Here is a 27,338-nt window from a genome sequence, read left to right on the forward strand (position 1 = left end):
AGATGGGCCGGCGGCGGCAGGGGAGTTGCGCAACACGTTTGTGTTGCTCGTCGTGGCGCCGCCGTAGGGTTGCTGTGAAGAGTTGGGTGAGTCCATCAAGACGAAACTCGGACAAATCACCGACGAAGACCCATTAAATATGATTTTGATGGGTGTCCAATTTGTGTGTTACCTATGTCATTTCTCAATTTTCCATTTTTCAAGTCCCTTTGGTCCTTTTACTTTTTAATTTTTAGTTTTTTTTCTGACGGGTTTCTAGGAGGGTGAAGACTTCTCTTTTTTACTCATTATTCTTACAGTTTTAACCCAAAATAATAAAAAAAAAACAATACATAAAAATGTAAACCCAGAATTCACAGGTGAAAGTGAATCTTGTAGCACCAGCACCGCCGTGCTTTGACGGTGTCGAAATCGTTTTAAGCCTCGCGACATAGTACAAAAATCGTCGTCGTTGATGAACTGGTGAGGCTCGCGTTCGCCATTGTCGAGGATCTTCATCGGCTAAGCTTGATGTGAGGGGACGCAAAATATCTCTCTATTAAATTTTGGGATTCAGCAATGAGAAAATTAATCCCACAAAAAATCAAATTTTGCTGAAGATGCTGAGAGTCTGAGAGAGCAAGAGAGAAGAAGGAAGATGGAATATTGACTATAATTGCCTGTTACCAGTTCTACCAAGTATCCTCCAACAACTGGGCCCTAGTGCAAATCATGGAAACTTGGGCCATGGGATCTTCCCTACCGGTAAAGAATCCGTACCGTTCCCTACCGTAGACATCCTGGGCAAGTTTATGGTAGCGGTGTAATTCGGCCGAATAGGGTCTGGTTGAGCCGACCTGATCAGTGCGGGTTGAGAAAATTTTGGGTCGTAATACTCTCTTAGTCCCATAAACCTGCAACTTTTCGGGTGATCTCGGGTAGGCTCGGGTTACTCATGTTGGTGAAAACTAATTTTAATCTATGACTTCATACCTCTTTTAACAGTCTAAAAGCATAAAATTCATAAACAGTCCATAAGCATTAACATAATATCAAACATACTTCTTAACAGTCAATAAAGTCCAGAAATAAAATTAATAATACGTCAAATAAACAGTCCATATAGAGATAGTTCAGCAAAATAGGAAATTTAGTCCACTCCAAACAGTTTAATCCAGAATAATAGCACATTCATTCCCAACTTGCCCCTCATGTGTTACAACAGAATTTGACAAATCTTGAGAAGAAAACATAACAAAAAAAATCATCAGAATCAAGTTTAGGACAACAAAATAAACAACAAGGAGATGAAATAAAGTTAAAAAAGAAAAAGTAAAACGTAAAAATATTACCCGACTCAATATCTTCATATTCATTAAGCTTTTCCATGTCAATAAAGTTGATGTGCTCACGACTACGCAACCAATTTTGTGTACAAATCAATGCCTCCACCATCTTAGGGCTCAATGAACTCCTAAAGGGATCGAGGATGCGGCCTCCGGTACTAAAAGCAAATTCTGAGGCTACCGTTGAAACATGAATGGCAAGAATGTCTCTTGCAACTAGTGAGAGAACCTTGTAATTAGTTACATTATTCTTCCACCAATCTAAGACATCAAAATTTGACCGAGTTGGATCCTCCATAGGGTCTGTCAAGTATATATCCACATCATTTTTATACTCATTCACATTCTTCTCCTTCATTTTCCTAACAAAGGAGCTCCACAAACACCCTTTTCCTTCTGCTTCTGTTTTTGCATCCGTTGTACTTGTTGTTGCCGCCTCCTTACTACTTTCATTAGCCACATATTCACCATTCTCCCCACAATAAATCTCATGCAGCCGGTACATAGTATCCTTCACATTCTTTGATAATGTTTCAGAAGTACAAGAATCATATACTATAGAGAAATAATATATCAAATAATCCATTTTGTACCTAGGATCAAGTACAATAGCCACAAAGAGAAGACAATTTATATTCTCAACATTCCCCCAATATTTGTTATACTTTTTTTTCATACTCACAGCCATGGATGAAAGCATTGAATCCTCTTGTTTGCTTAATTCAGATAGCTGGTTTTGCATCTCACAAAGCTCATGAAAGTAAGAATTTGAAGTGACATTCAAAGTGGCACTAAACTTCAAACTTATATCATAAAAAGTCTTCAGAAATTTCACAAACACCTTAACATTCTCCCAATCATCATCAAGTGGCGGGTCAATCTTCTGTCCCCCCCCCCTCATCTTCCCGAAAATAAGACACGAACTTGTCATCTTCCTCTTCATATCTTTCAAAAGCTTTTTGAAACTTAATGGCTGCATCTAACATCATATAGGTGGAGTTCCATCTAGTTGGGACATCTAGGCATACGATACCTTTGTATTTAATTTTCTCTCGCTCCACACATGACTTGAATTTCAGCAACCTAGCCGGAGAAGACCTCACATACCTCACAACGTTACGAATGGCAACTATGGAATTATGTATGTCTTTTAAATCTTCATTGACAATCAAGTTGACTATATGGGCACAACACCTAACATGGAGAAATTTCCCACCTAAAACAACCCCTTTCCACCCCTTAATCTTCATTCTCAAATAGGTAATCATGAAGTCATTTGAGGAGGCATTATCAACAGTCATAGTGAAGACTCTCTCAATACCCCAAGCATGCAAACATAACTCAATGACTTTACTAACACTCTCTCCCTTGTCGCTTGAAATTTGACAAAAGTTTATAATCCTTTTTTGTAAAGTCCACTCACTATCAATGTAGTGTGCAGTTAGACACAAAAAATTAATATTTTGCAAGGATGTCCAACAATCAGTTATTAGGCAAATCCTTTGACTACCCTTACTAAATTCAGCCCTCAGTTTCTTCCTCTCTTCCAAAAAAAGTTGGTAAATGTCATTGGCAATCGTAACACATGAGGGGATAGAGAACCTAGGCTGCGTCACTTGACAAAAATTCTTAAATCCTTCACCTTCAACAAACCTAAATGAAAGCTCATCTACAATCACCATTTATGCTAACGCTTTTCTACAATGCTCCTTGTTAAAGCCTATAGCAACAAGATTACTGTCAATTTCAGTGCTTGTTTAGAAACTCAGAATTTGTTGCTTTTTATCTTGGATCCTATATGGGTATTTCTTGCATTGCTTTTCTATGTGAACCTTCATGCTACTAGTACCATGTCTCCTACTATCACACGCATATGTTGCCCCACAATAGATACACTTACACCTAGGCTCATTTGGATCCTCACCCTCTATGATTTTGAAATGATCCCAAACAGGAGACTTTTTTTGTGACTTCTTCCTCTTTTTACCGACTCCCTCCTCTTTAGGCACATAGGTAGGGTTGGGTGTGGGAGTGGGCAAGGTAATGGGCTCTTTAGGTACAGAGACAAAGGTTGGATTTTTGGTCTGGCATTGGTCACTTTCTGTTTCAGCAGAGAACTTGCAAGTGCTTTCAGAAGTTTGTGTCAGGTGGATGATAAATTTTTCCATCTAGCACACAAATTAACCTAAAAACATATAACATATGATTGAGACTAAGCGTAGAGATTAACCTAAAATCAGTTCATCTCAATTATCATGAAAAACATAATATTTCCCAGAAAACAAAAAACAGAAAATAAAAAAAACTAACCTTTATGTTTCAGCCTTGCCTTCAATGAAGATTTCAGTCTTCGCAATTCCTGAAAACAATTCATGTAGTTTATCAAGTACTGCAGCATGTATATTTCAAAAATTCATCTTTGACATTTGTCAAACTAAGCTTCGTTACCAGCATGAGCAAAAATGCATGCAGATTAATATAAATTGAAGTAGGTCCAGATTAAGCAAATGAAATACATATTGGAACACCAAAACAGAAATATTACTTGAACAAATTTTGATTCAAACTGAACAGGGCCTAGAAAAACCAATTTGAAACTTTTCGTGAAAACAGTAAAAGAAAACACAAACAAAGGTTTACATATATATCCATACACACACACATATAAACCTACAAACACAAACAGGAAATCCCCACCACTTCCTTCCATTTTTTTTTCCCTCAATCTCCTACAAATAGAAATATTACTTGAACAAATTTTGATTCAAACAACATTTTACAGTTGTATCAGGACTATCTAGTTCAACACTACTGTAATTGTTAATAGTAAAACCAATTTCTAGATGCTTGGAACTGACAGGTGGCATAAATCAAAAGAGTATAAACAATGTCCATGTCCTCAAAGCTCAAAGTTGCATTTGTCTATAACATGTGATAATTATAACCAATCTGTTCAATGAGCAAGTTTAGAATCAAGTTTAGACAAACCTCGAATCAGGCAATTTGCTCAATGACTAATCTGTTCAATGAGCAAGTTTAGAATTAAGTTTAGACAAACCTCGAATTAGGCAATTAAAATTAAGAAAATAAAGTTCAGCAATTAGCACAATCAAGAGGCACGGAGAGTTTAGAGTCTCTTACTGATTGTCTTCAATGAATATTTCAGATAATCTGTTCAAATAAGATGCACGGAGAAGAAGAAGAGGAACGCAGATTAAGGAACGAGAGAGTGCGAGACTGAGGGTGAGAAGGCGACAGGCGAGAGTGCGAGACTGAGGGCGAGGCTGAGGGACAGAGGGAGGCGAGATCGAGACTGTGGGACAGAGGGAGGCGAGATTGAGAGAGTGCGAGACTGAGGGTGAGGGAGGCGAGATCGAGAGTGCGAGACTGAGGGTGAGGGAGGCGAGATCGAGAGTGCGAGACTGAGGGTGAGGCGAGATGGAGGCGGGGGAGGCGAGATGGAGGCGGTGCAGGCGAGATGGAGGCGGAGGCGAGATGGAGGCGGAGGCAAGATCGAGGGAGGCGACTGGCGAGGAAGGATTTGGGAAGGATTTGGGAGGCTTGGAGTGAACTGGAGGCGATGAAGGATTTGGGAAATTAGGGTTACACGTTACAAAATTACGGGGTATTCACTCAGAAATGGTCGGGTCAGGCAACTCGGGTTAAATGCTGCCCGCCCCGCGGCCCAACCCCCATAGTGTGGGTTGGGCCTATTTGAATCCGATTTTTAAAAATATATATACATATAACCCTGTATTTTTGGGTCGGATCGGACGGATTAGTCGGGTTCGGGTTCAATTCTTACACCCTTAGTTTATGGTAAGGTGACTTGATTTTTCATACTGATAGGGGTGGTCAATATTTAATTTTAAGGAGGACTTAAAAGGGCTTAAAGTGGTCTTTGCTATATGTGATTATAAACTTATTTTGTTGAAAAATAAAAATAATAACTAAAGCAAACTGAAAATCCAATTTACGCTTTCATCACATCTCTGGTTGATTTAAATTCACTTTAGATTTGCACTAGAGAGATTCAACCAAAAATAAGCCAAAATTCAAGATCTATGGAAGACCATCTTTGGTTGCTTGGATAGAAGAACGATTAAAAAATTAAAAACGAAAAATTTGTTCATTGAACTTTTAATTTTGAAAAGTTGCCCTCTTAATGTATAAAATTGTTGCATTATACAATATTTTAATGATGATTGTGTTAAATTAGTGTCAAGAAAGCACTGACCACAAAAAATTATTCCAAATCAAATATAAAATATAATTTTCAATTCAAGAACTTTTAATCCCTTAAAGCTAATAAAATTTTAAATAAATTTAGTAAAATTGGGCACGCTACAATAATTTTACAAGTTTAGCGAGTTGATTATCAAAATTAAAATTTTAAAATGAACAATTTATTAAACCACAATAAGTTCAAGAGACAATTATACTAAAAACTCAAGACTTGTATCCACAAAACTAATGGAAAGACAAATTTTATTACAATTACTATATGTTCATTTAATTACTCAAGTCATATTGTTACGGTGTTTTCTCTCATAACAATTTAAATTTAATTTTTTTATTACAATATTTTTCTCTCACATACATAATTTAAATCATAACTCAAGTCACACAAAATAATAAGTCCTTAGAGTTTAGAAGTTAGTAAAGACGTAAAGTAATAGTTCAATTTAGGGATGATTTTTTTGGTTGCTTGTAAATTTTAGGAACATAACGTTATTGACATATTGTTACTGCGAGACTCAACATTAAAAGAAGAAACTTATACCATTTAAAAGAAAAAAGACTACCAGTAATGGTGACACAGATGCAAAAAAACAATCCATCAGTGCTTCCTCTTTTATTACTTAAGGATTGGTTTCAAATTGTCCATTTTGAAGCTGCAATCATACATTCTTGGGAGGACACAGTTTTTTTTTTAAATACTAGCAAAAAAAAAAAAAAGAAGAAGAATATGAATAATAATAAATAAATAAATAACTAAGATCCGGTTCATTTTACTGATTTAAATTTAAAATTTTAATTTTACTACAATAAAACGTTCTAAAAAACAGTCACATCTGACTTTTTTATTACAGTAAAATCTCTCACATAAAAGGCTCGTTTAGTTTGCTGATTTGAGTTTTTAATTCGAGTTAAAATGTGACTATATGTGAGAGCTTTTTACTGCAGCAAAAAAATTATATATAACTGTTTCTGAGAATTTTTTATTAGAACAAAACTTAAATTCTAAACTCAAATCAATAAAATAAATAAAACTAAAATTACATCTCAATTTAAATTAAAAATTCAAATCAGCGAATTAATCTTACATTAAATTCCCTTAAATATATAATCCACGACTGACCTACGAATTGCCGCCCCAAAACCAGACACCCAATTGTACCCTTATAGAAACTTAAATTTACCTAACGAGTCCCTTATCAGTGGCCGCCAAGTCTTGTAATATTTTTGCCTTCGATTTTACTCTTTTAAGAAGCACGCCACACAATGCAAAACCTCCTCTAAGCCCTTTCTCCATTATTCCTCTTCGGAGCAATGTCGCAAGCCGTGCACCTCGTCGGCAAGACCCTCCCTGGTAACTTACTTTCCTTTTTCAGCTAATTCTCTGTTTGGTTCTCGAGAAACTGTGTTTAATTGGAGTGATAATGATAACTTCGGTCACTTTGTTTTCTCACTTTTGAGTTCAATTTGAAGCTTTCTAGTTTCCCTTTGGAAATTTTCATTTCTGTAGTTTCTGAGCTACCAATCCACGGCCACGAGGGTTTTGTCTCGGAGATATTTTAACTTTTTTTATCTTCCCGTTTAGTTTTTTTTTTTTTTTTTTCTGATTTATCATTTAATTTTGACTCACCGATAAGTAGTTTTTCTGGAGTGGGTTGGTATTTATGCGTGAATGATTGTTGTTATATGTAGAAATGTCCAAAGTTTTGAACTTTATCGGTTATTAATGGAAAATGAACCACCGAAGTTAGTATCTAATTTGTTGTTTTGATTTAGAATATCGCTCTTGTATTGTCTACTTCCGATATTATGCAATTTTTACGGTGTTGTAGACGTCGGGTATTGCCTACCATGTGTTTGTTGAAATGTTAGTAGCAGTTTCATATGTAATTTTAAGGTTAAACTCATTTTCTAAACTTGGTCAATTTCATCTTGGTCCCCTACTTTAAAAACGTCCCAGAGGCCAGGATAAGTCCTCTATCTGTCAAATTGTTCTAAAGTATTTTTCCTTTAACCGACGGTTAAAATCTCAAGAGAAAAAAAAAAAAAAAAGAACTTCTTTCTTAATCGTCATTATCTGTTAGGGTAAATTACAAAATTAACTCTCGCTGAACCACACATGGTCCTCAAGTGCCTTTTATCATCAAGATTCCTAAAAGTCGGCTGGACATAAAGTTTAATTTGGGACAATTTGACAGATTAAACACTCGTTCTGAAACAGTTCGAAAGTCATGAACCAAAGTGAGATTTTACTTATATATTGCAGGACTAGAAAAATGATATTTAACTCTAATTTTAATAATTGTACCCTGACCGAGGATATTTTGGAAAATGAGTTGATGTTTTGATTGCTACTATGCGATATTTAGTGCGTAGGACTTTAACATTTGGCGTCTTTGTTTGTTGCAGGTTCTGGATTGCCAGAAGGGAAATGTCTACTTTGTCCAGGAGTTTCAGGAAGAGCAGCAACCTTGAATGCTTGCTCTTCTCGTTTTCAGTATAGATTCCGTTCACAGGCCAATATTGGACCTCTGAGGTGTGCTTCTGCGGGATCATCTTATGTGTGCAAAGCAAGTTCTAATAATGGTTATAGGAGAAATCCAGACTTTTCAAGGCAAAACAGGCACGGGTTCTCTCGAGGCAGGAATAGGCAAAATGAAGAGAGGGACAGCTTTGAAAACCTTGAGGATTCTGATATCTTGTCCTCTAAGAACGGGCCATATTTGTCCCTCTCGAATTCTCCCAAATTCCAGGCTACTGCAGCTCCTGGACCAAGAGAGAAGGAGATTGTCGAGCTATTTAGAAAGGTCCAGGCTCAGCTTCGGGAGAGAGCTGCTGCGAAAGAGGAAAAGAAAACCGAATCCATGCAAGGGCAAGGGAAAGACAACGAAACTGTGGATTCGCTCCTCAAGCTATTGCGAAAGCACTCGACTGAGCAAGCAAAGAGAAGTAGTGGCAGTGGCAATAGCAAGGAGTTTGTGTTTGATCAGCAAGTACATAATGGTCAGTACAACAGACGAAAAAGTGGGCGTCCGTTTGATTCAAATAGCAGTGTGAAGGACGATGCCCCAGATTCTGTTTCCTCTTTTACTAGGCCTGTATCGAACTTTCAACGTAAATCTCCTGTCCCTCGGTTGAAATTCCAGCCCGTTTATACTGAGGAGGACACTGTCAATTCAGTGCCAGATGTAATTTCAAGTGGGAAGCGAAAGCAGAATCAGGTTGAGGCAGTTCCTAAATCTGACTTGGAGCTGGAGTTTGAGCCGGAGCTGGAGTTTGAGCCAGAGACAGAGGACCATGAAGAGTTGGAGTCTGAGCTTGAAGTCGAACCCGAGCCAGAGCTTGTTCAGTTGTTAGAGGGCGAGTTATCCAGCACGGAAGAAGCTCATATTGACGACGACGACGACGAGAGTGAGGATGAACAGCAACTGACTGAACATGAGGATCTGAGTGCATGGAAGCTACCCGAACTGAGGGCACTAGCCAAGTCTCGCGGGGTGAAAGGGTATTCAAAGGTGAAGAAGAGTGATCTTGTGTATTTGCTAAGTGGTAACTAGGTTGATCCATGAGGCATATCCTAAGTAAACACAACATGCTTCTCTACTTACTGAGATGGATGTGAGATTAGCTCTTTTTTCTTGTCTTATTTCATTTCTGTTGTTCGCTTTATGGTTCATTTCTCCAAATACTTTTCAGAACTTGATTAGTTGTGAATCCTTAGAGTGAGTATACCGAGCTAGTCGATTTCTCGGATCTTTTGGGTTGTTGTTTTGGGTCTCTGTAGTTGTTTCTGTTCCTCTATAAATTTTATTTTCATGCTTCTATCTTTTCCCCCCTTCCCTGGAGCAAAGGAATCCGACTAAACTGCTTGTAGACTATTAGTGCGCGCCGCAAATAACGGTTTTTAAAAAATATATTCGAAAAGGAAAACCGTTTTGAATAGAAAGAAAGATGATGAGAGAAAATTAGAAATTAAACTCCCAATCAAGTGTGCATTTACTTTAGGATCTGTTTGGTAAGAAGGATGTATAGGATATGAAAGAAAGAAGAGTGGAAAGGAGGTGATGGATTACAACTTTCCTGAAAGTTGTTTGGTATGCTTCTTTCTTGTTTGGTATTGAAAATAAAGGAGGGAATAATTAATTTGATTCCTAAAATAACCATATTGTCCATACAAAATAAATTAATTTTCATTTTTAAGATGTCTATTGATTAATATTAGTAATGTTATACTCAATTTTTTAATATTTAAGCTGTTTTAAACTTTTTTAAAAAATTTACCTCTTTTTTTATAGAAAAATAAAATAATACATAAACACACGAATAAAGAATTTTTCAGTAAAAATGAATAAATTGAAAAATTAAAAGTAATTACTATCATTAAAAAAACAAAAATTAAGGGGGTGTTTACGGTAAGGTGAGCCAAATCACTATACCGGAGTCCAATTATAAAGGCCTTTTGATTAAAAAAGTCAATGGCCCAAATTGATTAGTCCTATGGAAACTAAAATAAAGATGAATGCATTTAATCAAAAAAAAATTTAAAAAAAAAAAAAAAAAAAACTCTTCATTCAAACGACACATCTGAAAACGTCATATCTGTTCTACTATCATCTCTAAGCCATATCTGATCTCCACCTTTAATCCATTAATGTTTGTTCAACCAAAAAACTCATCCGTGTTCAAATAGAGGTTGTATTTTACCAAATAAATAAATAGATAAATAAATAAAACATAAAAATAAAGAACAGAGGTTGTGTTCTTCATTGAGGACGATTAAGAGCTCTTGTCGATGGGAAAGGTGCCAATACGCGCCGCCTTGAAGAGGGGAGGTTGGATTTGAGGAGGCTGGAGTAGATCACGTGAGACCAAAGCTGACCACCGGAGGTGAGAGACGAGAGCTTCATCGACGGAGTTCGCCATCTCCACGGTGTTCGTGACGACTGGCGTTCGTCCCAATGAGAGAGAGAAGGAGGATATCAACGGAGAGAGAAAGACAGAGGAGAGAGAGAGAAGGGAGATGTCCTAGTCCGGAGGCCGTGAACTTGGCGGCGCCGTCGATCTCCTCATCTGGGTTTCAGATTGCCTTGCCGTGGGCGAAGATGCGACTGTCAGGAGTTTTGGCGGCGAAGAAGAGAGAGGGTGTCGAGGAAGTTGGACTGAGAGAGGATGTAGAAGAGGGAGGGTCAAGATCTGCCGGAATCTGGGTTTGATTTGGCGTTGGGTTGTGTCGTCTGGGAAGAATGAATTTTGAAAGCACACTTGACTATCCAGAAACTAGAGGAAACAAAAACTATGATCCCAAACACTTTTTCTCTCTTGATTATAGATCACACAATTTAAGAATTTTACATTTGCTTGTTTCCAAATCAACCAACTTAGGAATTTTGATAATTTGAAGAGTGGTTTCTGGCTGTCTGGGATTCTTAGGAATTTTCAGGTTGTAAGAAAATTTCACAATTTGAAGGTTGCTTCATGGGTTGTATGAGATTCTTAAGAATTTTGGATTGCATAGAATATTCATAGAATTTGAAGGTTGCTTCTACTTTTTGGGCGTATTGTTCGACATGTTTGGAGTTAGTTTTGTTGTTATTTTTCACATTTTAAAAAAAAATAAAAATAGAAAAAAATATGTTTGATATAATTAAAGATAAAAAAATAAAAATGAAAATAATTTTTTAATTTAGTATAAAATGGGAAAGATATAAAAAATGATTTTTAGTCGTTTTTTATTTTTTACTCAATCGAGCACAAAGAGATATAGACATTAATGTATTTTTTATACTGAAAATAATCTCTTAATAAAATTATTAAACACATTTTTAAAAATAATTTCTGTATGAGATTGAAAACATTTTTATTTCTATTTTCATAAACAAAATAAAATTATTTTAAAACGAGTTCTAAACGTATAAGTTGTTCTTCACTTTTGTTTTAACAATCCGGTGTGAGTGAGACCATATAAACTATTATTTAGATCTAATATCAGTCTTTAGATTTGATCCTACCGATAGGGTTAATTGACTCACCCTACCGTAGACTAGTGTTAGAACTTTGGGCCGGCAGGCCGGCCCGTCCAATAATAAATTTTCAGATTCAGGCTCGGGCAGCCCGAAAATGGACACCACGTCTGAGCCCGTCGCCGTGTTGTTGTCGTCAATTGCCGTCCGCCGGAATTTTTTTGAATTTTTCTGGCCAGGCCCGAATTACCTGACTTGCCCGAAGCCTGAAAACCCGACCAACGGGCAAAATTTCGACCGTTGAAGCCCGACCCGAAGCCCGAAAAGCCCAACCCCAACAACTAGTTTTTTGACCGTTGCCCAAACCTGACCAGCCGAAAATAAAAGTAGTCGTTGGATTCAAATTTTAGGGAAAAATCAATTTTTCAACCTAAAAATTTTCTTATAAATCCCCTCATCCCTACACATTTTTCTCACTCAAACTCTCTCAATCCCTTTCAATCTCACTCAATCTCTCTCAATTTCTCTCAATTTTTCAGATCTCTCTCACAAATTTTATAAAAACTATCACATTATCTTAAAACTCTATCTCTCTCAAATCGCTCTTATTTTTTTATAATGGATTCTTTTGGTTATAGTGGTATTCCCGTTGATGCCCAACACAACGTGGAAGAAGGGCAATTTCTCACTAATGAATTTGTTACGCATGAATCTAATAATCTGAGCTCTGGTGGGCGTATCAGAGGTCGTGGTCGCAATGGTGGTGGGCGTGGAGAAGCAGCGAGTGCAAGTGCGACTGCATCTGCAAGTGTTGCAACCTCCAGAAGGAAATGCAAGCGCACCTCGATAGTTTGGAATCACTTCGACACAATTGAGAAGATCGACAATAAAGGTAACACTAAACATATAGCTCAGTGTAAATATTATTTATCTAAATTACAATGTGACACTATTCACGGCACCACACACTTGAGAAAACACTCTGAAAAGTGTATTCAAAAGCTTAGTCAGTCCGGCGGACCTGAACTCTGCCAAACACAATTATCTTTTGATTGCACAACCGGTGGTCTAACCACTTGGAAATACGATCCGCAAGTACATCGTATGGAAGTTGCGCGAATGATAGCTGGATTAGATCAACCACTTAGTTTTGTAGAGCATCCTAATTGGCAATGGTATATTGAGGTTGTAGATAATCATAATGCACAGTTTACTTCAAAAACTATTCTTATAAAAGATTTATTAAAATTATTTTAAAAAGAGAAAGAAACATTAATAAACCTTTTACACTAGACTAGCAGGTGCGTTGCGTTAACGGCAGATATTTAGTCCGCCGTTGCCAATGAAGATTATTTAGCTGTAAACGGACATTACTTTAAAGGATTTGATTTAGATAAGAGGATATTATGTTTAAAATGTGTTCTATGATCACATGACGCGGATTTAATATATAATACAATTTTAAATGTAATTGATGAATTTAGATTAAGAGATAAAGTAATGGCTATAACATTAGATAATGCTAGTGTCAATACAAAAGCAATTGAGTTCTTTGAAAATGATTTAAGTTTATTCGGTGCGGTACTATTTTCCACCAACGTTGTGCATGTCACGTAATTAATTTAATAGTTAAATCCGATTTAGAAGAAATAGGTACTAATATTAAAAGAATTAGAGATAGTCTTGCATGGATTCAAGGTAGTAACCAAAGACAAAAAGATTGGTTTAGTTTCTTACAAGTATTAAATATACCTCCTAGGGCATTAGCGTTAGATATGCCTATAAGATGGAACTCAACTTATATAATGCTTCAATAATGCATTCCCTGTAAAGATGCTATAACAAACTATATGTGTGCAAAATTAGGAGTATGATATATAGATGCATATGATTAGTAAATTGCTGAAGTTTTGTATCAATTTTTAGGCAAATTTCATGAAGTTACTCTAAAACTTAATGGAATATATTACCCAACATCACCTTTAGCTTTAGGTGAACTTTTAAGAATTAGTATTTTATTTAACGAATATAGGGATGACCCAATATTAAGAGTTCCTATCAATTCTATGAAAAATAAATTTAAAAATTATTAGTCTAAGTTGCCTTTATTGTATGGTTTAGGTACTATTTTTTATCATAGATTAAAATTAGACGATTTAGAAAACTTATGTGAATTTTTAGGCATCAATTGTTCGGACCAATTTCCAATAATAAAGACAAAAATATATTCGATCTGTAGTAAATATGATAATAGGTTTAGAAGCACAAACTCTAGAGAACAGGAACCGCAACAACAAGATAAAACCCCGCATTCATTCTTGAATGTTTTCAAGTTGAAGAAGAAGAAGACAACTCAAACAGATGCTGGGAGTGGATCTTCATCAACAGGTGGCAGCGGCGACAGCAGCTTCAATGAGCTTATGGCGTACCTCAGTGAAAGCTTAGTAGTCAACGATACTAGAGAATCGTTTGACTTAGTTCAATGGTGGATGGCACGTGCATTAACTTGGCCAATCTTAACTCGATTGGCAATAAATATATTTTCGATCTCAGTCTCCACTATTTGATCCGAACAAGCCTTCAGTATGACAGGACAAATACTTGAAGAACACCGGAATACATTGCAAAGGGAGATTATTGAAGCCTTGGTCTGCATTAAGGATTAGGATCGTGCAGATCAATGTCTACATGATACAATTTCGCCTGCAAGTCAAGAATGGATCAATGAATTTAATAGATTAATATTTAATTTTGGAGACGATCCTTCAACTTCAAATTAAATTATAAATTTGTAATTTGTAAATATGTATTTACTTTTGACATTATAATTGTATAACTTTGTAAGTTTGTAAAATTTATAATTCGTTACAAAATGATTGCACTATTTTTTTCTTACCAAGTTTTTATCCCAATTGAGTTTTTCTTAGTAAGATTTTTAACGAGGCAATCATGAATTACGAATTTAAAAATTAATATACAAAATTAATTTATTACATTGTGTTAATAATGTATGTTGAATGTTGATTTTAATTTTTATATAATTTTAACTCAAAATAACTTAATAATTATAAAAATTAAAAAATATAAAAAAAATTCAGGCGTTTCGGGTGGGCTCGGGCTGCCCGGCCAAGCTTGGGTAGCCAAATACAAGCTTGGGCAGCCCGGCCTTCTCAGGCTCAGGCAGGTCGTGTCAGGCTTCATACAAACACTCAGTATTTTTAAACAATCGTGGATGGCCCGTCTAAAATTTCAAGACTACCGTAAACGCTCCCATAAATTAATAGAAAAAAAAAAAAAACGCTCAACATGTTTTTTTTGTTCGTTAATAAAACGCTCAGCGTATTAACATAGAGGATAGATATGATGAAAAGTGGTAGAATAGTAATTATATACCCATTGATGTTGTCTTTACCGCTTTCCGTCCAAATGTGGACGGATTGGAAATGGGTGGGGCTTAGGGATTTGCAGCCCCTTCCCCTTTAGCCAATCTATCATTTTCAGTTCGTTAATTTAAGTTGAGATGTGATGTTGTGTGAAAGTTTTTTATTGTAGTTAAAAAGTTAGATGTGATTATTTTTTAGAGCTTTTTACTGTAACAAAACTCGAATTTTAAATTTGAATCAGCGAAATGAACGGGACCATCTTTTCCTTCCTGCACTTTCCCTCTACTCCTTTTCTTCCTTACTCCAATTCCTCATACTAAATACATTTTTAGGTGCCGTTCATTTTACTAATTCAAATCTAGAATTTAAATTTTATTACAGTAAAAAATTTTCAAAAATAATCACATTTAATTTTTTTATTACAGTAAAAAATTTTCACATAAAATTACGTCTCAACTCAAATTAAAAATTTTAATTAACAAACTAAACGAAGCTTTACTTATTAAAAAGAGGACTTCCATTGTTAATATGGTAAGTAAACACATAAATCTCATTAATTAATATCTACTTTGGGAAGCTGTGATCTAGCGAAACTTTTTTTTTTCCCCTCTCTTTGGTGAGACTTGGGCTGAAGTGTGACCGTTGGTTGCTTTATGGTTTTTAGAGTGGGTTCTTTTTCCAGTGCCGAAAGAAAAGTTGCCTTTTCTCTCTGGTTCCCACAAGCTAGATTAAGAGCATGTTGAGAGAGTTTGTATTTTTATTTTTAATTAATAGAATAAAAAAGTATAAGTTAAATTTTTTAATTAATATTTAAATAACGTATGAAAAATGTTTTTTTTATTTTTAAAGTTTTGAATATATTTTGTAAATAAGTAAAAACCTCTTATTATTATAAAAAGTAATGTAAAATTAGAATATAGAAGTAAATTTTAATTTATTATTCACAAATAAAAAATTAAAAGTATAAATAAAAAAAACTTTTTATAAGTTTTTTTTTTTAAAAAGACACATAAGAGGCGATTTGTCTTAAAAGAGCTTATAAAAGCAAAAAAAAACACTTTAATGTTTCCATCTAATTAGACTTAGAAGTAACCTTTTGACTAAATAAGTGGAAAGCAACATTTTTATGAATTCTGCCTCCCACGTTTCGGTGAAACTTTTTTTTTTTTAAATTTTCCTCCACTTTTATTCTTTTTTCTTCCTTTCCTTTTTCCATTATTATATTTTTTACCGTAAGATTTTTTTTTTCCAAATTCACTCTTTAAATTTATTTTTCTCTCTAATTTCTTATTTAAATAATTTTTTCTCTCTAATTGTTATCTTTTTGTTCTATTATATTTTTTTTCTTTTTTCAAATGAGATCCTAATAAATATATTTTTCTCTATAATTCCTCTAATGAAATAATTTCTTCTCGCACCTATATCAGTCTTTTTTTTTTTTTTTTGGAAATCCTCTCCAGATGAAACATTTACCTTTTTTTTTAATAGAATCTCACGCACATGCGCGCGTTTAATATAAACTATTTTGATTGATTAATCTATTGCCAATTCTGATATTCTTGTGCTTGTACAGAATCCGATAACCTTAAAGAAAATACACAAGTAATGCAATACTAAGGATGTTTGTTTTTTCAAATACCCCAAGGATAGGATTCTGTTATATATAAAATTCTATTTAAATTTATTCTTAAATTTCATAAACGCGCACTATATTATACAAAAAAGAGTGCTAGAAACAAACTCTAATAGCACTTTTGCACTTATCTTAAGTTGTCATTTTTTATTATCTGTGAAACTTTTTATCAGTGATTATGGATAAAAAATTTTCTCTCATATTTCTAAAATTTCCACCAAAATTTCTGTAATTTTCATGTCCCGAAATATTTTTGGGTACAAAAGAACTTTCATGATATTTACACAAATTTAACAAAAATTTTGGAATAAATCTTTTTTTTTTATTCATAAACAATATCTTGAGACTTAGAAATTCTGAAATTTCAGTGATATTAGAGATAGTTAATAAAATTTTGGAAAAATTTAGGTAAATATGAGAATATATCGGCCAAAATATATTTTTTTAGAATCTTTAGCGTATTATTTTTGTATAAACTTATTTATTTATGTATTTTTTATATTTATCATATTCTAAAAAAGATAAAAACGTGTCAAAACAAATATTCTTAGTTTCGTCAAAACAAATATTCTTAGTTTCTTTTTTCTTTTTTTTTTGTTGCTATTTTCACGATATTTTCGTGATTAATTTCAATAATAACACTCATGAATAAATAATTATTAATTTTAACATCACTTTTGTATACTTTCATAATTAGCATCGTCATGTCAGTAAAAGTGAGACCAGACCAGTTTTATTTGAGTTAAAATGATAATTATGCCGCATTTCAGTTTTAAAACCTTGAATATATATATATATATATTATGAATGATTTTATAATTAAAATATTCAAAGTAGAGAGAAGAGGAGGAGAACGAACGCGGGTGTGCACAGAGACTAAGAAACCCCAACGACCACCACCGTCTACCACCTTAAGCACCGACGAACCCACGATAGCGAGAACATACACAATCACGCGACAAGAACTGACAAACCTTCACTGGAGAAATCAACGTCTAAACCTCTTCGTCGGAGAAGAACGAACTGAGGAAACCTCCCCCTTTTCGCCAGAGAAATCAGCCACGAAACAGACGGGGTCAATGGCTGATTTTGAGATAAAGGTGAAAACTTTGTTGGCTTTTCTTGTTTATTTATTTTTTTCCTTATGTATTTTTTTTCTTTTACCATTTTCTGTCATCTTAGAAGAAAAAAAGGCTTTGGAGGAGGAGATAAAAAGCAAATAAGGTAAGTTATTTAAAATTTTGGGGGTCATTGGATTCTCATTGTGCTCCTTATTTGATTTGTGACTCTGTCTAATGGCCGGTCATATCATTATAACCGTTTGGTAATTTTATTATGACCAGTCATAAGACAGTCACATCGTGCGATCATAGTAATTATGACCGTACATTAGGCAGGCAAGCGCATAGTGCAATTGTCTGACTGATGAGCCTGCGGTCATAGCATTATGACTCCCGATCATAGTAATGTGACCGCACAATTGTCAGGCTCAGGTGCGACTGCCTTGCGGTCATAGCATTATGACCCTCAGTCATAGTAATGTGACCGCATAATTGTCAGGCTCTTAGTGTGCCAATCATAGCACTTATGATCGTCGGTCATAGTACTATGACCAAACAATTGTCGGACTCTTAGTGTGCCAGTCATAGTATATTGGTTAACAACTTTCTTTGCTTTCTTGTTTTTTTTTTTTTGTTTTTATTATTTTATTTACCAATTTTTGTCATCTTAGAAGAAAAAAAAGACACAAATAGTTTGCTCGGCTTCATCACTATGACATGAAACGGATGCTGATTTCACCAGAATATGGTTACTTTCTCCTATCTCAGGTGGCAACGCTTCGGCCACTGACTCATTCACTATATCGACACATATTGGAAATTTATTCAGCGAGTGAACATCCCTTTTCTTCAATTGCAGGTGGAATGTGACATCATAGTCAGACGATATCTTCACAGGAGCTACCACATCTTCAACAACATAACTTAAGGATAAACTTTTTTCTTATGGCCGAATCCCAAGCACATTTCTCACCAAATCGATAAGACCAATATAAGTTGTGTTGGTGGAGACCAATATCCCCTTCATTTCACAACCGACATATCTCGAAGCACGGTCCCAATGTCCATTGTACTTGATGAAGACATTCAATCCAACAGTCATTCTTAAATAATTTCAAAAACAATAACTGTTAATCAATATGTAATTACTCTTAGTTGTCATCGAGTCATTAGAAATGACTAGTCATAACACTGTGTAATGGCCGATCATAAGGCAGTCATAGTGTGATAGTCATAACACTATAGGTCATTTCAGTTATAATATTATGACTGGACGTCATATCACTATGACTGCCTTATGGCCGGTCATAATACTATGACTAGACTATAACCTGTCATTTTGACTTATATTGTTATAATTTGACTCATAGACAATGACTCATACTATCATGACTGAATGGTCATAATATTATGACCGGACATATAATACTATGAGTCATAATACTATGACTCCCAAGGTCAACTATGTCTATGACGTGACGGTCGTTAGAATCAGTTTACATATAAATTATAAACCATCTAAAATCTCAAATTGATGAAGAATAATATCAATTTCTATCACATTAAGTTCAACCTAGTCATTTTTTCGAGTTCTATATACTAAGTGTCCTAAAAAATAAATTTAAAAAGAAAAATAAAAAAATTGTGTACCAACCTCGATCTGGTGCACAACCGGAGTATTGACGACGATGAAATGAGGGCGTCGGGAAGAGAGAGACCGAGTAGAGAGAGAGCCAAAAATGAGGTGTAGAGAGAGCCGAAAATGGGGTGTAGAGAGAGATAATAGGCGGGAGAAAGTTGAGAGTTTTTTTGAGGTGCTTTTAAATAATAATTTTGACGTAAGTGATATAAAAATTATTTTATCTCATACTGCTAATATGTTAATATTAATTGTGAAAATATATAAAAGTGATGTTAAAATTAATAATCATTTATTTAAAAGTGTTATTATTAAAATTAACCTCCGAGAAAAAGGTTACCGAAAAATCTCCACGGAATAAAGATACATTGACACGTGGCAGCGTTTTCATTGTCCGGAGAAAAAGCGCGAAATGTGCAACTACTTCTGTGCTAAGCTTCTAAACATTTGATTTTGATTGGCACTCAGAAAGAAAAAAAAAATCGAACTAACAAGAACCTCTCTTTCAAGTAGCGTCTTTCTTCTCCTCTTGCTCTGTTGTTTCAATCTTTAACGATGGGCCAAAATCTCGATTCAATGAATCAAGTTCAACCACGCTCCAAAGCCGAATTGCTCTACGATATCGTCCTCGCCACCGGCAATGTGGAAGCCATTAGAGCTCTGTTCCGAGAAGGTGCTAGCCTTGAGGTAATACTTCCTCTTTTATTGGATTTTGACGAATCTCGTTAGTTTCCGGAAGCCATAACTATTTGTTTGTTTGCTAGGTGTTCTTTCCGTAGGTTTGAATGGAAATTTTGAACTGAAATTTTCGCAAGAGAAAATACTGTAGCGAAAAAGATTGAATTGTGATTCAAACTTATGAAATGAACGAAGATTGGATTTCTCAAATTGGGAGACCAAAATTTGATTGAACTTGGGGTTTAATCCAATCATACGACGAGAAGTGAAACCCTAGCGTTTCTGTAGTTTGCTTTGTTGTCGCTTTGCAGTTTGTGGGTGCATTTCATTTTTTTTTAAAATTTTTTCTTTCTATTTTTGGTTGTTTGAGTTTGTGTTTTGAAACAGTGGATTGACAGAGAAGGAAAAAATGCCCTAATGGTGGCGTGCATGAACCGCAATTTGTTTGATGCTGCTAAAACTCTCATCGAATTGGGTGCCAATGTTAATGCTTATCGCCCTGGTAATTTCATCAAAAATTCAAAATTGTTTGTTGTATTGTAGATTTAAACATCGTACTTTACTTTTATTTTCAATTGGGTATTATTGCTCGGGAGTATATATGAACATTTTGATCACTGATTCTGGCAGGTTGTCATGCCGGCACTCCCTTGCATCACGCTGCAAGAGCAGGCCTGGTACTCACAGTTAATTTACTTCTCTCCAGTGGAGGTACGTCTTTTTAATTTGTTACACGCATTGATTTTGATTCCACATATTTTTCGGTATAAAGGGTAAATAAAACGTTAAGAATTAGACGCCCTATTCCTTTGCTACCGAGGTGATAAAACTAAAAGAAGCAAATAAGAACACAGAAGACTTATAGTGACTCACCATTAACACTTTCAGCCACCACAAAATTTCGTACTGATAAAGAAGAAGTTGCAAGAGCATCATACGCCTCACACCAACTCTGTGTTTTTTTCTTTAATCACTCTAGTCTCTAAGATTGGCAAATAAAATCCTATAGTGATTAACGTACATGCATTATGAATGAACTGTCTCCATATTAATGTTACAGCAAATGCTATAGTGCGGAATGATGATTGTCAAACTCCACTAGATGTTGCTAGACAGAACCGGCACGCCCATGTTGTTCGTGTAATTGAGGTATGCGCAAGAAATTGGAAGTAGCAATTCCTATGTTCTTTGTATATCGCTAGATTATTATGTGACCAATATTTTAACTTTGTTTTACTTTTCTTTATTGCTTTTAGCAACACATGTGCTATTTCTCTGGCTGGGTCCGGATGATATATGGTCCGGGCTTCCTTGAAGGACTAGCACCATATCTGTTGTCGAGAAAAATGTATGCATATTGCTTACTTTTTGTTAATGGATTGATCCCTCTTGATGTTCTTTTTTGTTTATCTCATCGTGTTTTGTTATGATGATCATTTCATATGTCCAGCTAATTAGAGTTCGTTGCTTGCAGTTGGGTTGTAGTCATTCCTCATGGTCCTAATAATCCTGCAAAGTCTAACTTGGAGCTTGCTGTATATTCTACCATAAAGGTATAAGGGATTTTAATTGGTGTACTTTTATTGCTATGAACTTTTTGTGTTTGGCTATGTCTTTCTGGTTCACTGTAGCATTCATATGATTTATACACGACGTCTTTTGGTTTTTAAGTTTCACATCCTTTTGTTAGTTGCTTGTATAGTCATTCTTGTTCTCTCGTCAATTGGCATATCAATTTCTTTTTTTTGGAGAAAATATTAAATAATGTACATGTAAGCACTAGTGTTACTCTTCATCTTGTTACTCTTTCTCCATGCAACACAAGATTCCACAGTTTGTCTTATATAACTACTTTGGCCTTTTTTTTTTTGGTGCATTACTTTGGACTTCTTTTGCCACTGTCATAGTTTTGTTGCACAATTTATGCAATGTTTTGCTTCCTTCTGATCCATGCTAGAAACATATTTTAGTAGAAAGTTATAAATTGAAATTTTACCTTGATGCCGTGGGCATAACTTATTAAATTGTTACGCAAAATCCAGTACTCTTGTTGCAGCGTACCTTAATGATCAGAGCATCTAGATACATACATACATAATGTAACTCATCGGTTTTTTTTTTTCTTTTACATAAACTCATCCTACATACCTACATAATGTAACTCATCCTTTATTGTTTCGTACATAAACTCATCCTTTATCCTTTTCTACATTTCAATCTGTATAACTGCTGATTTATAAACAGGATGCCCGGCCTCGTTCGGTTGTTTCTCTCCGGAGGGCCCAGATTGAGGAACCTGATCTTTCTCAATCAGATCCGAAATTGACAGTTTTTGATGATTCTAGCAGTAATTTTCCACTGTTCAAACTATTATCTATGTATTTCTTTCGAGAGTTACTTTGCGTTCAGGTGTTGGACTCCACTAACTGGTTTCTTTTGTTAACTTATTCAAATGAACCTAGGTGTTGGGTCTGGTAGGTACTTAACAAATTTTTCATTGGAATCTCTTGGTTATGTGAGTTGAAATCATCGATTGTACTTTGAATTCGAAATGTATTTATATAGGTAAAATCATGCTATATGCAACAGCTTTTATGTTAAATCGTGGGGTCTAATATTTGCCTTGACGATTTTTTGCTTTACACAGAGGATTCCGCGGATCAACCTTCACGGTAAGGTCGCCGTGGGGGTTAGAAGGTGCCCCCCTTGCTGGGGGTGCAGGGGCAAAGCCGCACCAAAATTTTATTAAGGGTAGTTTGGGAATTTCACACTTGTAGAATTCGGTTGTCCTAGTGGGCGCCGTTTTTGGGAGATTAGAGGTAGAGAAAAACATAGAGAGTTGAGTAACTTCATCTTTATCATAGTGGAAAAATTGCATCGGCTGAAAAATGACGTAGTCTCACATTGAGGCGAACCTCAATAAATTTTGTGTCAATTTTGCTTGATTTATTTTTCCACGTTTTATTGCTCTCAGTTATGTAGAATTAGGGTGTCCAATTCTTAACACTTTGTTTACTTTTGTCATATGCTAGTTTTCTGCAAACTTGTCAATTCATTTCTTGATGAGCCACTTCTTTCTACTAATCATATAATTTGCTATCAGAATCTCGGCTTAAACTTGCATCTGCTATTTTGGGTGATAAAAAGCAACTTCTCTCGTTATACGAGGCATGCCGAGGAGTTGTTCAGGTATCATCAAACACCGATGTAGGTTGTTTTTGTCTTTTTCTTTTCTACTTGAATTTTTCAGATACAAGTTTGAAGTTATAATGTACTAGTAACTACTTTTGAATTTGGCAAAGTTGGCCTGTTTGTAGCTTAGAAATTGTCTTGATGTGTGACAATGAATTGTGAGGATAGTATGTCTGAGCCACTGGTCTAAGCACTACAAGTAATGTATACATAGTGCCTGGATAATGTGGGTTTTTTTGAGAGAAAAGAAAAGGACTATGTAGCTAATTAAGCTTTAAAAAGTTTAATCTGAGGAATCTCTAAAATAGATTGTTTTCAAAGTATCACTTCTGGAAGATTTTAACTACAGGATGCTTTACTTACATGTCAGCACTAGCTAAATAAATTCAAACTAATTTTTCATACTTGATTTTCAGCAAGTAGTTCAATTTTCAATAACTTCACATATTGCAATAACTGAAGCATAGTCTATTCACCTTGAATTCATTTTGTAATTAATTTCTAAATGCAAAATATCTCCATTCTTCTTTAATTTGTTTAGCTCCTTGGGAACGAAAAGGTGGAAAACTAATGCATTGCAGTTATTTGCATAGCATGTAAGGATTTTAATTCTGTGAAAATTGTATCTTGTGCTTGGCTGTTGTATGTATTTAGAAGGATAGGCATTCATATTAAACAGTGATGCCATGTGGTTTTTGCCTAGTGTAACCAATTTGTTTTTTCTTCTTTTTGTTCAGGTTATACCTTCCCCAATTCATCATAACACACAAACCTCTATAGGAGGTGCAGAATTGGGAATGGCGTCAAGTGACCCCATTCAGCCTGCTTCTGCATATGCATTTCGGGCTCCTAATTCTTATCCGATACCTGAAGCATCCAACACAAATGGGTGGGGAACCTCTGCGAATGATGACAGTTATAATGGGTGGGGGTCAGCTGTTGGAACTACACATTCTGAGAAGAACAACACCGGATGGATGAATGGACAAGTTAAGGAAGACCACAATGGCTGGAGTGAGCTTGGTCATGAACCTCAGCCACTTGGAAAGCAAACTAAACATTCCCAAACCTGTGCTGAAAGCACCTCAAGTGTCTCCAAAAACAATGACGCTTCCGTATCAGTTTCATCAGCTGCATCTGCTCCTCTTATTCCAGAGAAGATTTCAGCTGAAGGGCCTATCCACTATCCATCACTTAATCTAGATGAGGACTCTTCCTCACAACCCACGGACGATGAGGCGTCTGCATCAAATTGTAAGAAAGCTGGAGGTCATTCTTCCTCATGTGTGGTCTGCTGGGAAGCTCCAAAAGAAGGTGCGTGCATTCCCTGTGGTCATATGGCTTGTTGCATGTCTTGTTTGATCGAGATCAAAGCCAAGAAAGGCGTTTGTCCTGTATGCCGGTCCAAGATGAAGAGGGTGGTAAGGATCTATGCTGTATAATTAGTAAACTGGATATGACAATTTACCATTGTGTCAAGATTTCGATTCATTGGCTTGTGATATACACTAACTGCTGTCATAAGGTTCAGAAACAACAAAAGGCCACTGTTCTGATTGTACGGAACATCAACGGCAGTGGCTATTTATAATCCATTAACTGAGTTTTGCTTAATCCCTACACTGCTTAGGATCCTTCTGTCAGCTTTCATAACATGCTTTTCGCATGATTCTTGTTCATGTACTTTGTAAGTGACATTGGACAACCGAACTTCTCTATGGAAAAGAATCAAAGACACCAACAAGCCCAAGTTTTCCTTTTTTTCGACACTTAACATGTACTAATAAGGTTTATTGTTGAACAAAAAGGTGCAGTTCCTCTAGAGGTTAGATCTCAACATATGAAGATGATGATGGGTATCTAACATACAGGGCATGTGCAAATATTGTTTAGTTGAATATTTGCAATTACTGTATTCTTGTGACATGATTACACACCTCAACAACAAAAAAAAAAAAAAAAAAAAAAAAAAAAAAAAAAAAAAAAACGGAACATGGTGACTATTGCCAAAGGATTCTTTGGGCACGAGTTAACCTACCCATTAGCAGGACCAACAATTCCATATTCAATGTACCCCACCACATACATTTATTAGACACCAGATGGGGAAACCTGCACATGGCTTGCTTGCTTTAGATTCTGATTTTTAAAAGATAGGACTTCCTAGAACTTGTTTTAGTCTTGCTATATATGCCACAGTGAATTGGTGGAATGTAAGGAAAAACCAGTGTATCTGATTTAATTCTTCTATTTTTTTTATTATTATTTTTTGAAAATTTATATAGGCCCTTTATATCTTCTCAAATCCCCAATGGGTGGGGAACAAACTTTTTCTTGCTCTGTTATTTAAAACGGGCAAACATGGCGTGTACGGCAAATTTAGTCGTGAATTAAGAAATGTATGGGATCCATGTAACGGTAATTGTTTACTGATGGGATTGGGTCAACTGAAGTCAAGATTATGTTATTGTGAAAGGTTTTCTGTTGAGAGTGGAGCTTTTCTCTTTTCTCTTTTCTCTTTTCTTCTTTTGTTTTTTTTTTTTTGGACTGTACAAAAGAGTTAAATCTTTTTTGAAATGAGTAGGCCACTAATAGTGTTAAGTACCGTCTACAAATACAAAATGGACTCTGCTGTATAATGTTCACGTAAAGACTATTTTTTTATTAGCGATGGTGCTTACACTTATAAAGTATGTTTATTTGCATAATTTAAGTCATGATTTGAGTTGTGTACGTGAGAAAAAAATATTGTAATAAAAAAATTAAATTTGAATTTTTATGAGACATTGAAATTAACAAGTGTCCCTAAGCTCAAATGCCCATCTTCTTTTGAAATCATCCCCGGGCATAGGTTTGTACTAGTGAATATTGACTCTTCGTGAACTCATTGGATGGTCTTATTACCAAACTTAAGAATGACGATAAAAATGTAAACACTCATTTGAAAGGTCTTGATAACGTCAACTAGTTCATGAATTTCGGATTAAGTCTTAATTATTTTTTATTTTATTTTTTATTTTTTGTGGCTAGAAATTGGTTAGCTTGAGTTTGTCCCCATCTGTTCTCTGCCTCCGGGGGTACCACAATTCAATTGCAAAATGGTGCTGCCAGCTGCCACATTTTTTATTTTGGCTTGATCATGAAAGTGATTAGCGAAGAGAAAAATAAACTAAAAAATTTAGAAAATTGTTCAATTTGGGTGGAAAAGAAGATAGAAATGCAAGGAAACTTAATAGATTGATCTTCAGTTGCTTATGTTTTCTTATTAATGAATGATGAAGACGCCTCTCTGGAAAAGCATGATCAGTGCTTAGATAATTCGAAAAGACAGGTTTTAACTTAGTCAGATTACGGATATTTTGTTGTCTAATGGAAGCAATAATCTCTTGTTGAATTTAAAATATTAGGTAAGATGGAGTATGTAGTTGTTTATACCACATATAGAGGGCGATATTAATGCTTTAATACATAGTGGGACCTCTTGTCAACATACTGTGGGGTCACTGACTAAACTTGCTGTTCATGGGACGATTTAGAGGCTAAAACACATTTAAGGCTCATAAGATAGGTTAGTTGCTTCAGTAGACGTTTGATTCATAAATTCAGAATTATGATTCAAAATTATTCTTGTTTACGTGTGTTTTTTATAAGAAAAAAATACTATAAAAAGCTATTAATCATGATTCAGAATTATAGACGAATACAATAAACAAACGTCCTCTTAGAGACTGGAAATCTTTTGCCTTAAATATGACTCGAGGCTTAAGCGTATTGTATGCCCTAACTATTTATGTTTGAGATCCTCTAAAAAAGTTTTCACAAACTCTCTTAAATAAGGAGGATTAATTCTTTGGTAGTGGTTTATAATTTTAAACCTATCATATACAGTAGGATACTTTTTTCTCACACTTCCATTAAAGTCTCTAAAATAATCAATTTCTTAAACTCGACGTCAAAATAAAACGACACCAAATAGAGAAACTACGGATTAGTTAACGTGTAATAATAAGTGTGGATTAAATTGGATGGAAATGTTTAAAGTTAAAAAGTACGAATTGTATGAATGTCCTAGGGAAGTGGAAAGTATTAAAAGCAAGAACAAAGGCCCTTCACGTCTCAACAACAAAAGTATGTCTTACTGAGATTTGGAATTCTTTTGAAAGGAGATGGAAACGAAGAGAATAAGGACTCGTTTGGTTCGTTAATTTGAGTTGAGATGTGATGTTGT

The 27,338-nt window shown here is 35.1% G+C and overlaps 2 protein-coding genes across 3 annotated transcripts; both read left to right on the forward strand.

The window, feature by feature from the left end:
• Positions 1-6,792: 6,792 nt before the first annotated feature.
• LOC21385278 (rho-N domain-containing protein 1, chloroplastic) lies at positions 6,793-9,386 on the forward strand. Its single transcript, XM_010088321.2, has 2 exons — positions 6,793-6,918; positions 7,974-9,386. The coding sequence occupies exons 1-2, from the start codon at positions 6,879-6,881 to the stop codon at positions 9,119-9,121; spliced, it is 1,188 nt and encodes a 395-aa protein (XP_010086623.1). The 5' UTR covers positions 6,793-6,878; the 3' UTR covers positions 9,122-9,386.
• Positions 9,387-19,709: 10,323 nt separating this feature from the next.
• On the forward strand, positions 19,710-25,392 carry LOC21385280 (putative E3 ubiquitin-protein ligase XBAT34). 2 transcript variants are annotated; one of them, XM_024165342.1, is made up of 9 exons: positions 19,710-19,927; positions 20,306-20,420; positions 20,549-20,629; positions 20,979-21,067; positions 21,175-21,266; positions 21,393-21,471; positions 22,163-22,265; positions 23,022-23,125; positions 23,848-25,392. In XM_024165342.1, exons 1-9 carry the CDS (start codon positions 19,796-19,798, stop codon positions 24,550-24,552), a joined length of 1,500 nt encoding a protein of 499 aa, XP_024021110.1. In that variant the 5' UTR covers positions 19,710-19,795; the 3' UTR covers positions 24,553-25,392. The 2 variants fall into 2 exon arrangements, with proteins under 2 accessions (XP_024021110.1, XP_024021159.1); XM_024165391.1 differs by having other exon boundaries at positions 23,022-23,107.
• Positions 25,393-27,338: the final 1,946 nt, after the last annotated feature.

Source organism: Morus notabilis, unplaced genomic scaffold (assembly GCF_000414095.1).
Source record: "Morus notabilis unplaced genomic scaffold, ASM41409v2 Scaffold2137, whole genome shotgun sequence".
Classification (NCBI taxonomy): Eukaryota; Viridiplantae; Streptophyta; class Magnoliopsida; order Rosales; family Moraceae; genus Morus; species Morus notabilis.

What these genes read in the sequence shown, in the direction of transcription:
- LOC21385278 (XM_010088321.2), top strand. Translation starts at nt 6,879, where the DNA reads ATGTCGCAAGCCGTGCACCTCGTCGGCAAGACCCTCCCTG. An exon ending in CGTCGGCAAGACCCTCCCTG is followed by an intron (nt 6,919 to 7,973) that starts GTAACTTACTTT and finishes TGTTTGTTGCAG; the next exon opens with GTTCTGGATTGCCAGAAGGG.
- LOC21385280 (XM_024165342.1), top strand. Translation starts at nt 19,796, where the DNA reads ATGGGCCAAAATCTCGATTCAATGAATCAAGTTCAACCACGCTCCAAA. An exon ending in GAGAAGGTGCTAGCCTTGAG is followed by an intron (nt 19,928 to 20,305) that starts GTAATACTTCCT and finishes GTTTTGAAACAG; the next exon opens with TGGATTGACAGAGAAGGAAA. An exon ending in TATCTGTTGTCGAGAAAAAT is followed by an intron (nt 21,267 to 21,392) that starts GTATGCATATTG and finishes CGTTGCTTGCAG; the next exon opens with TTGGGTTGTAGTCATTCCTC.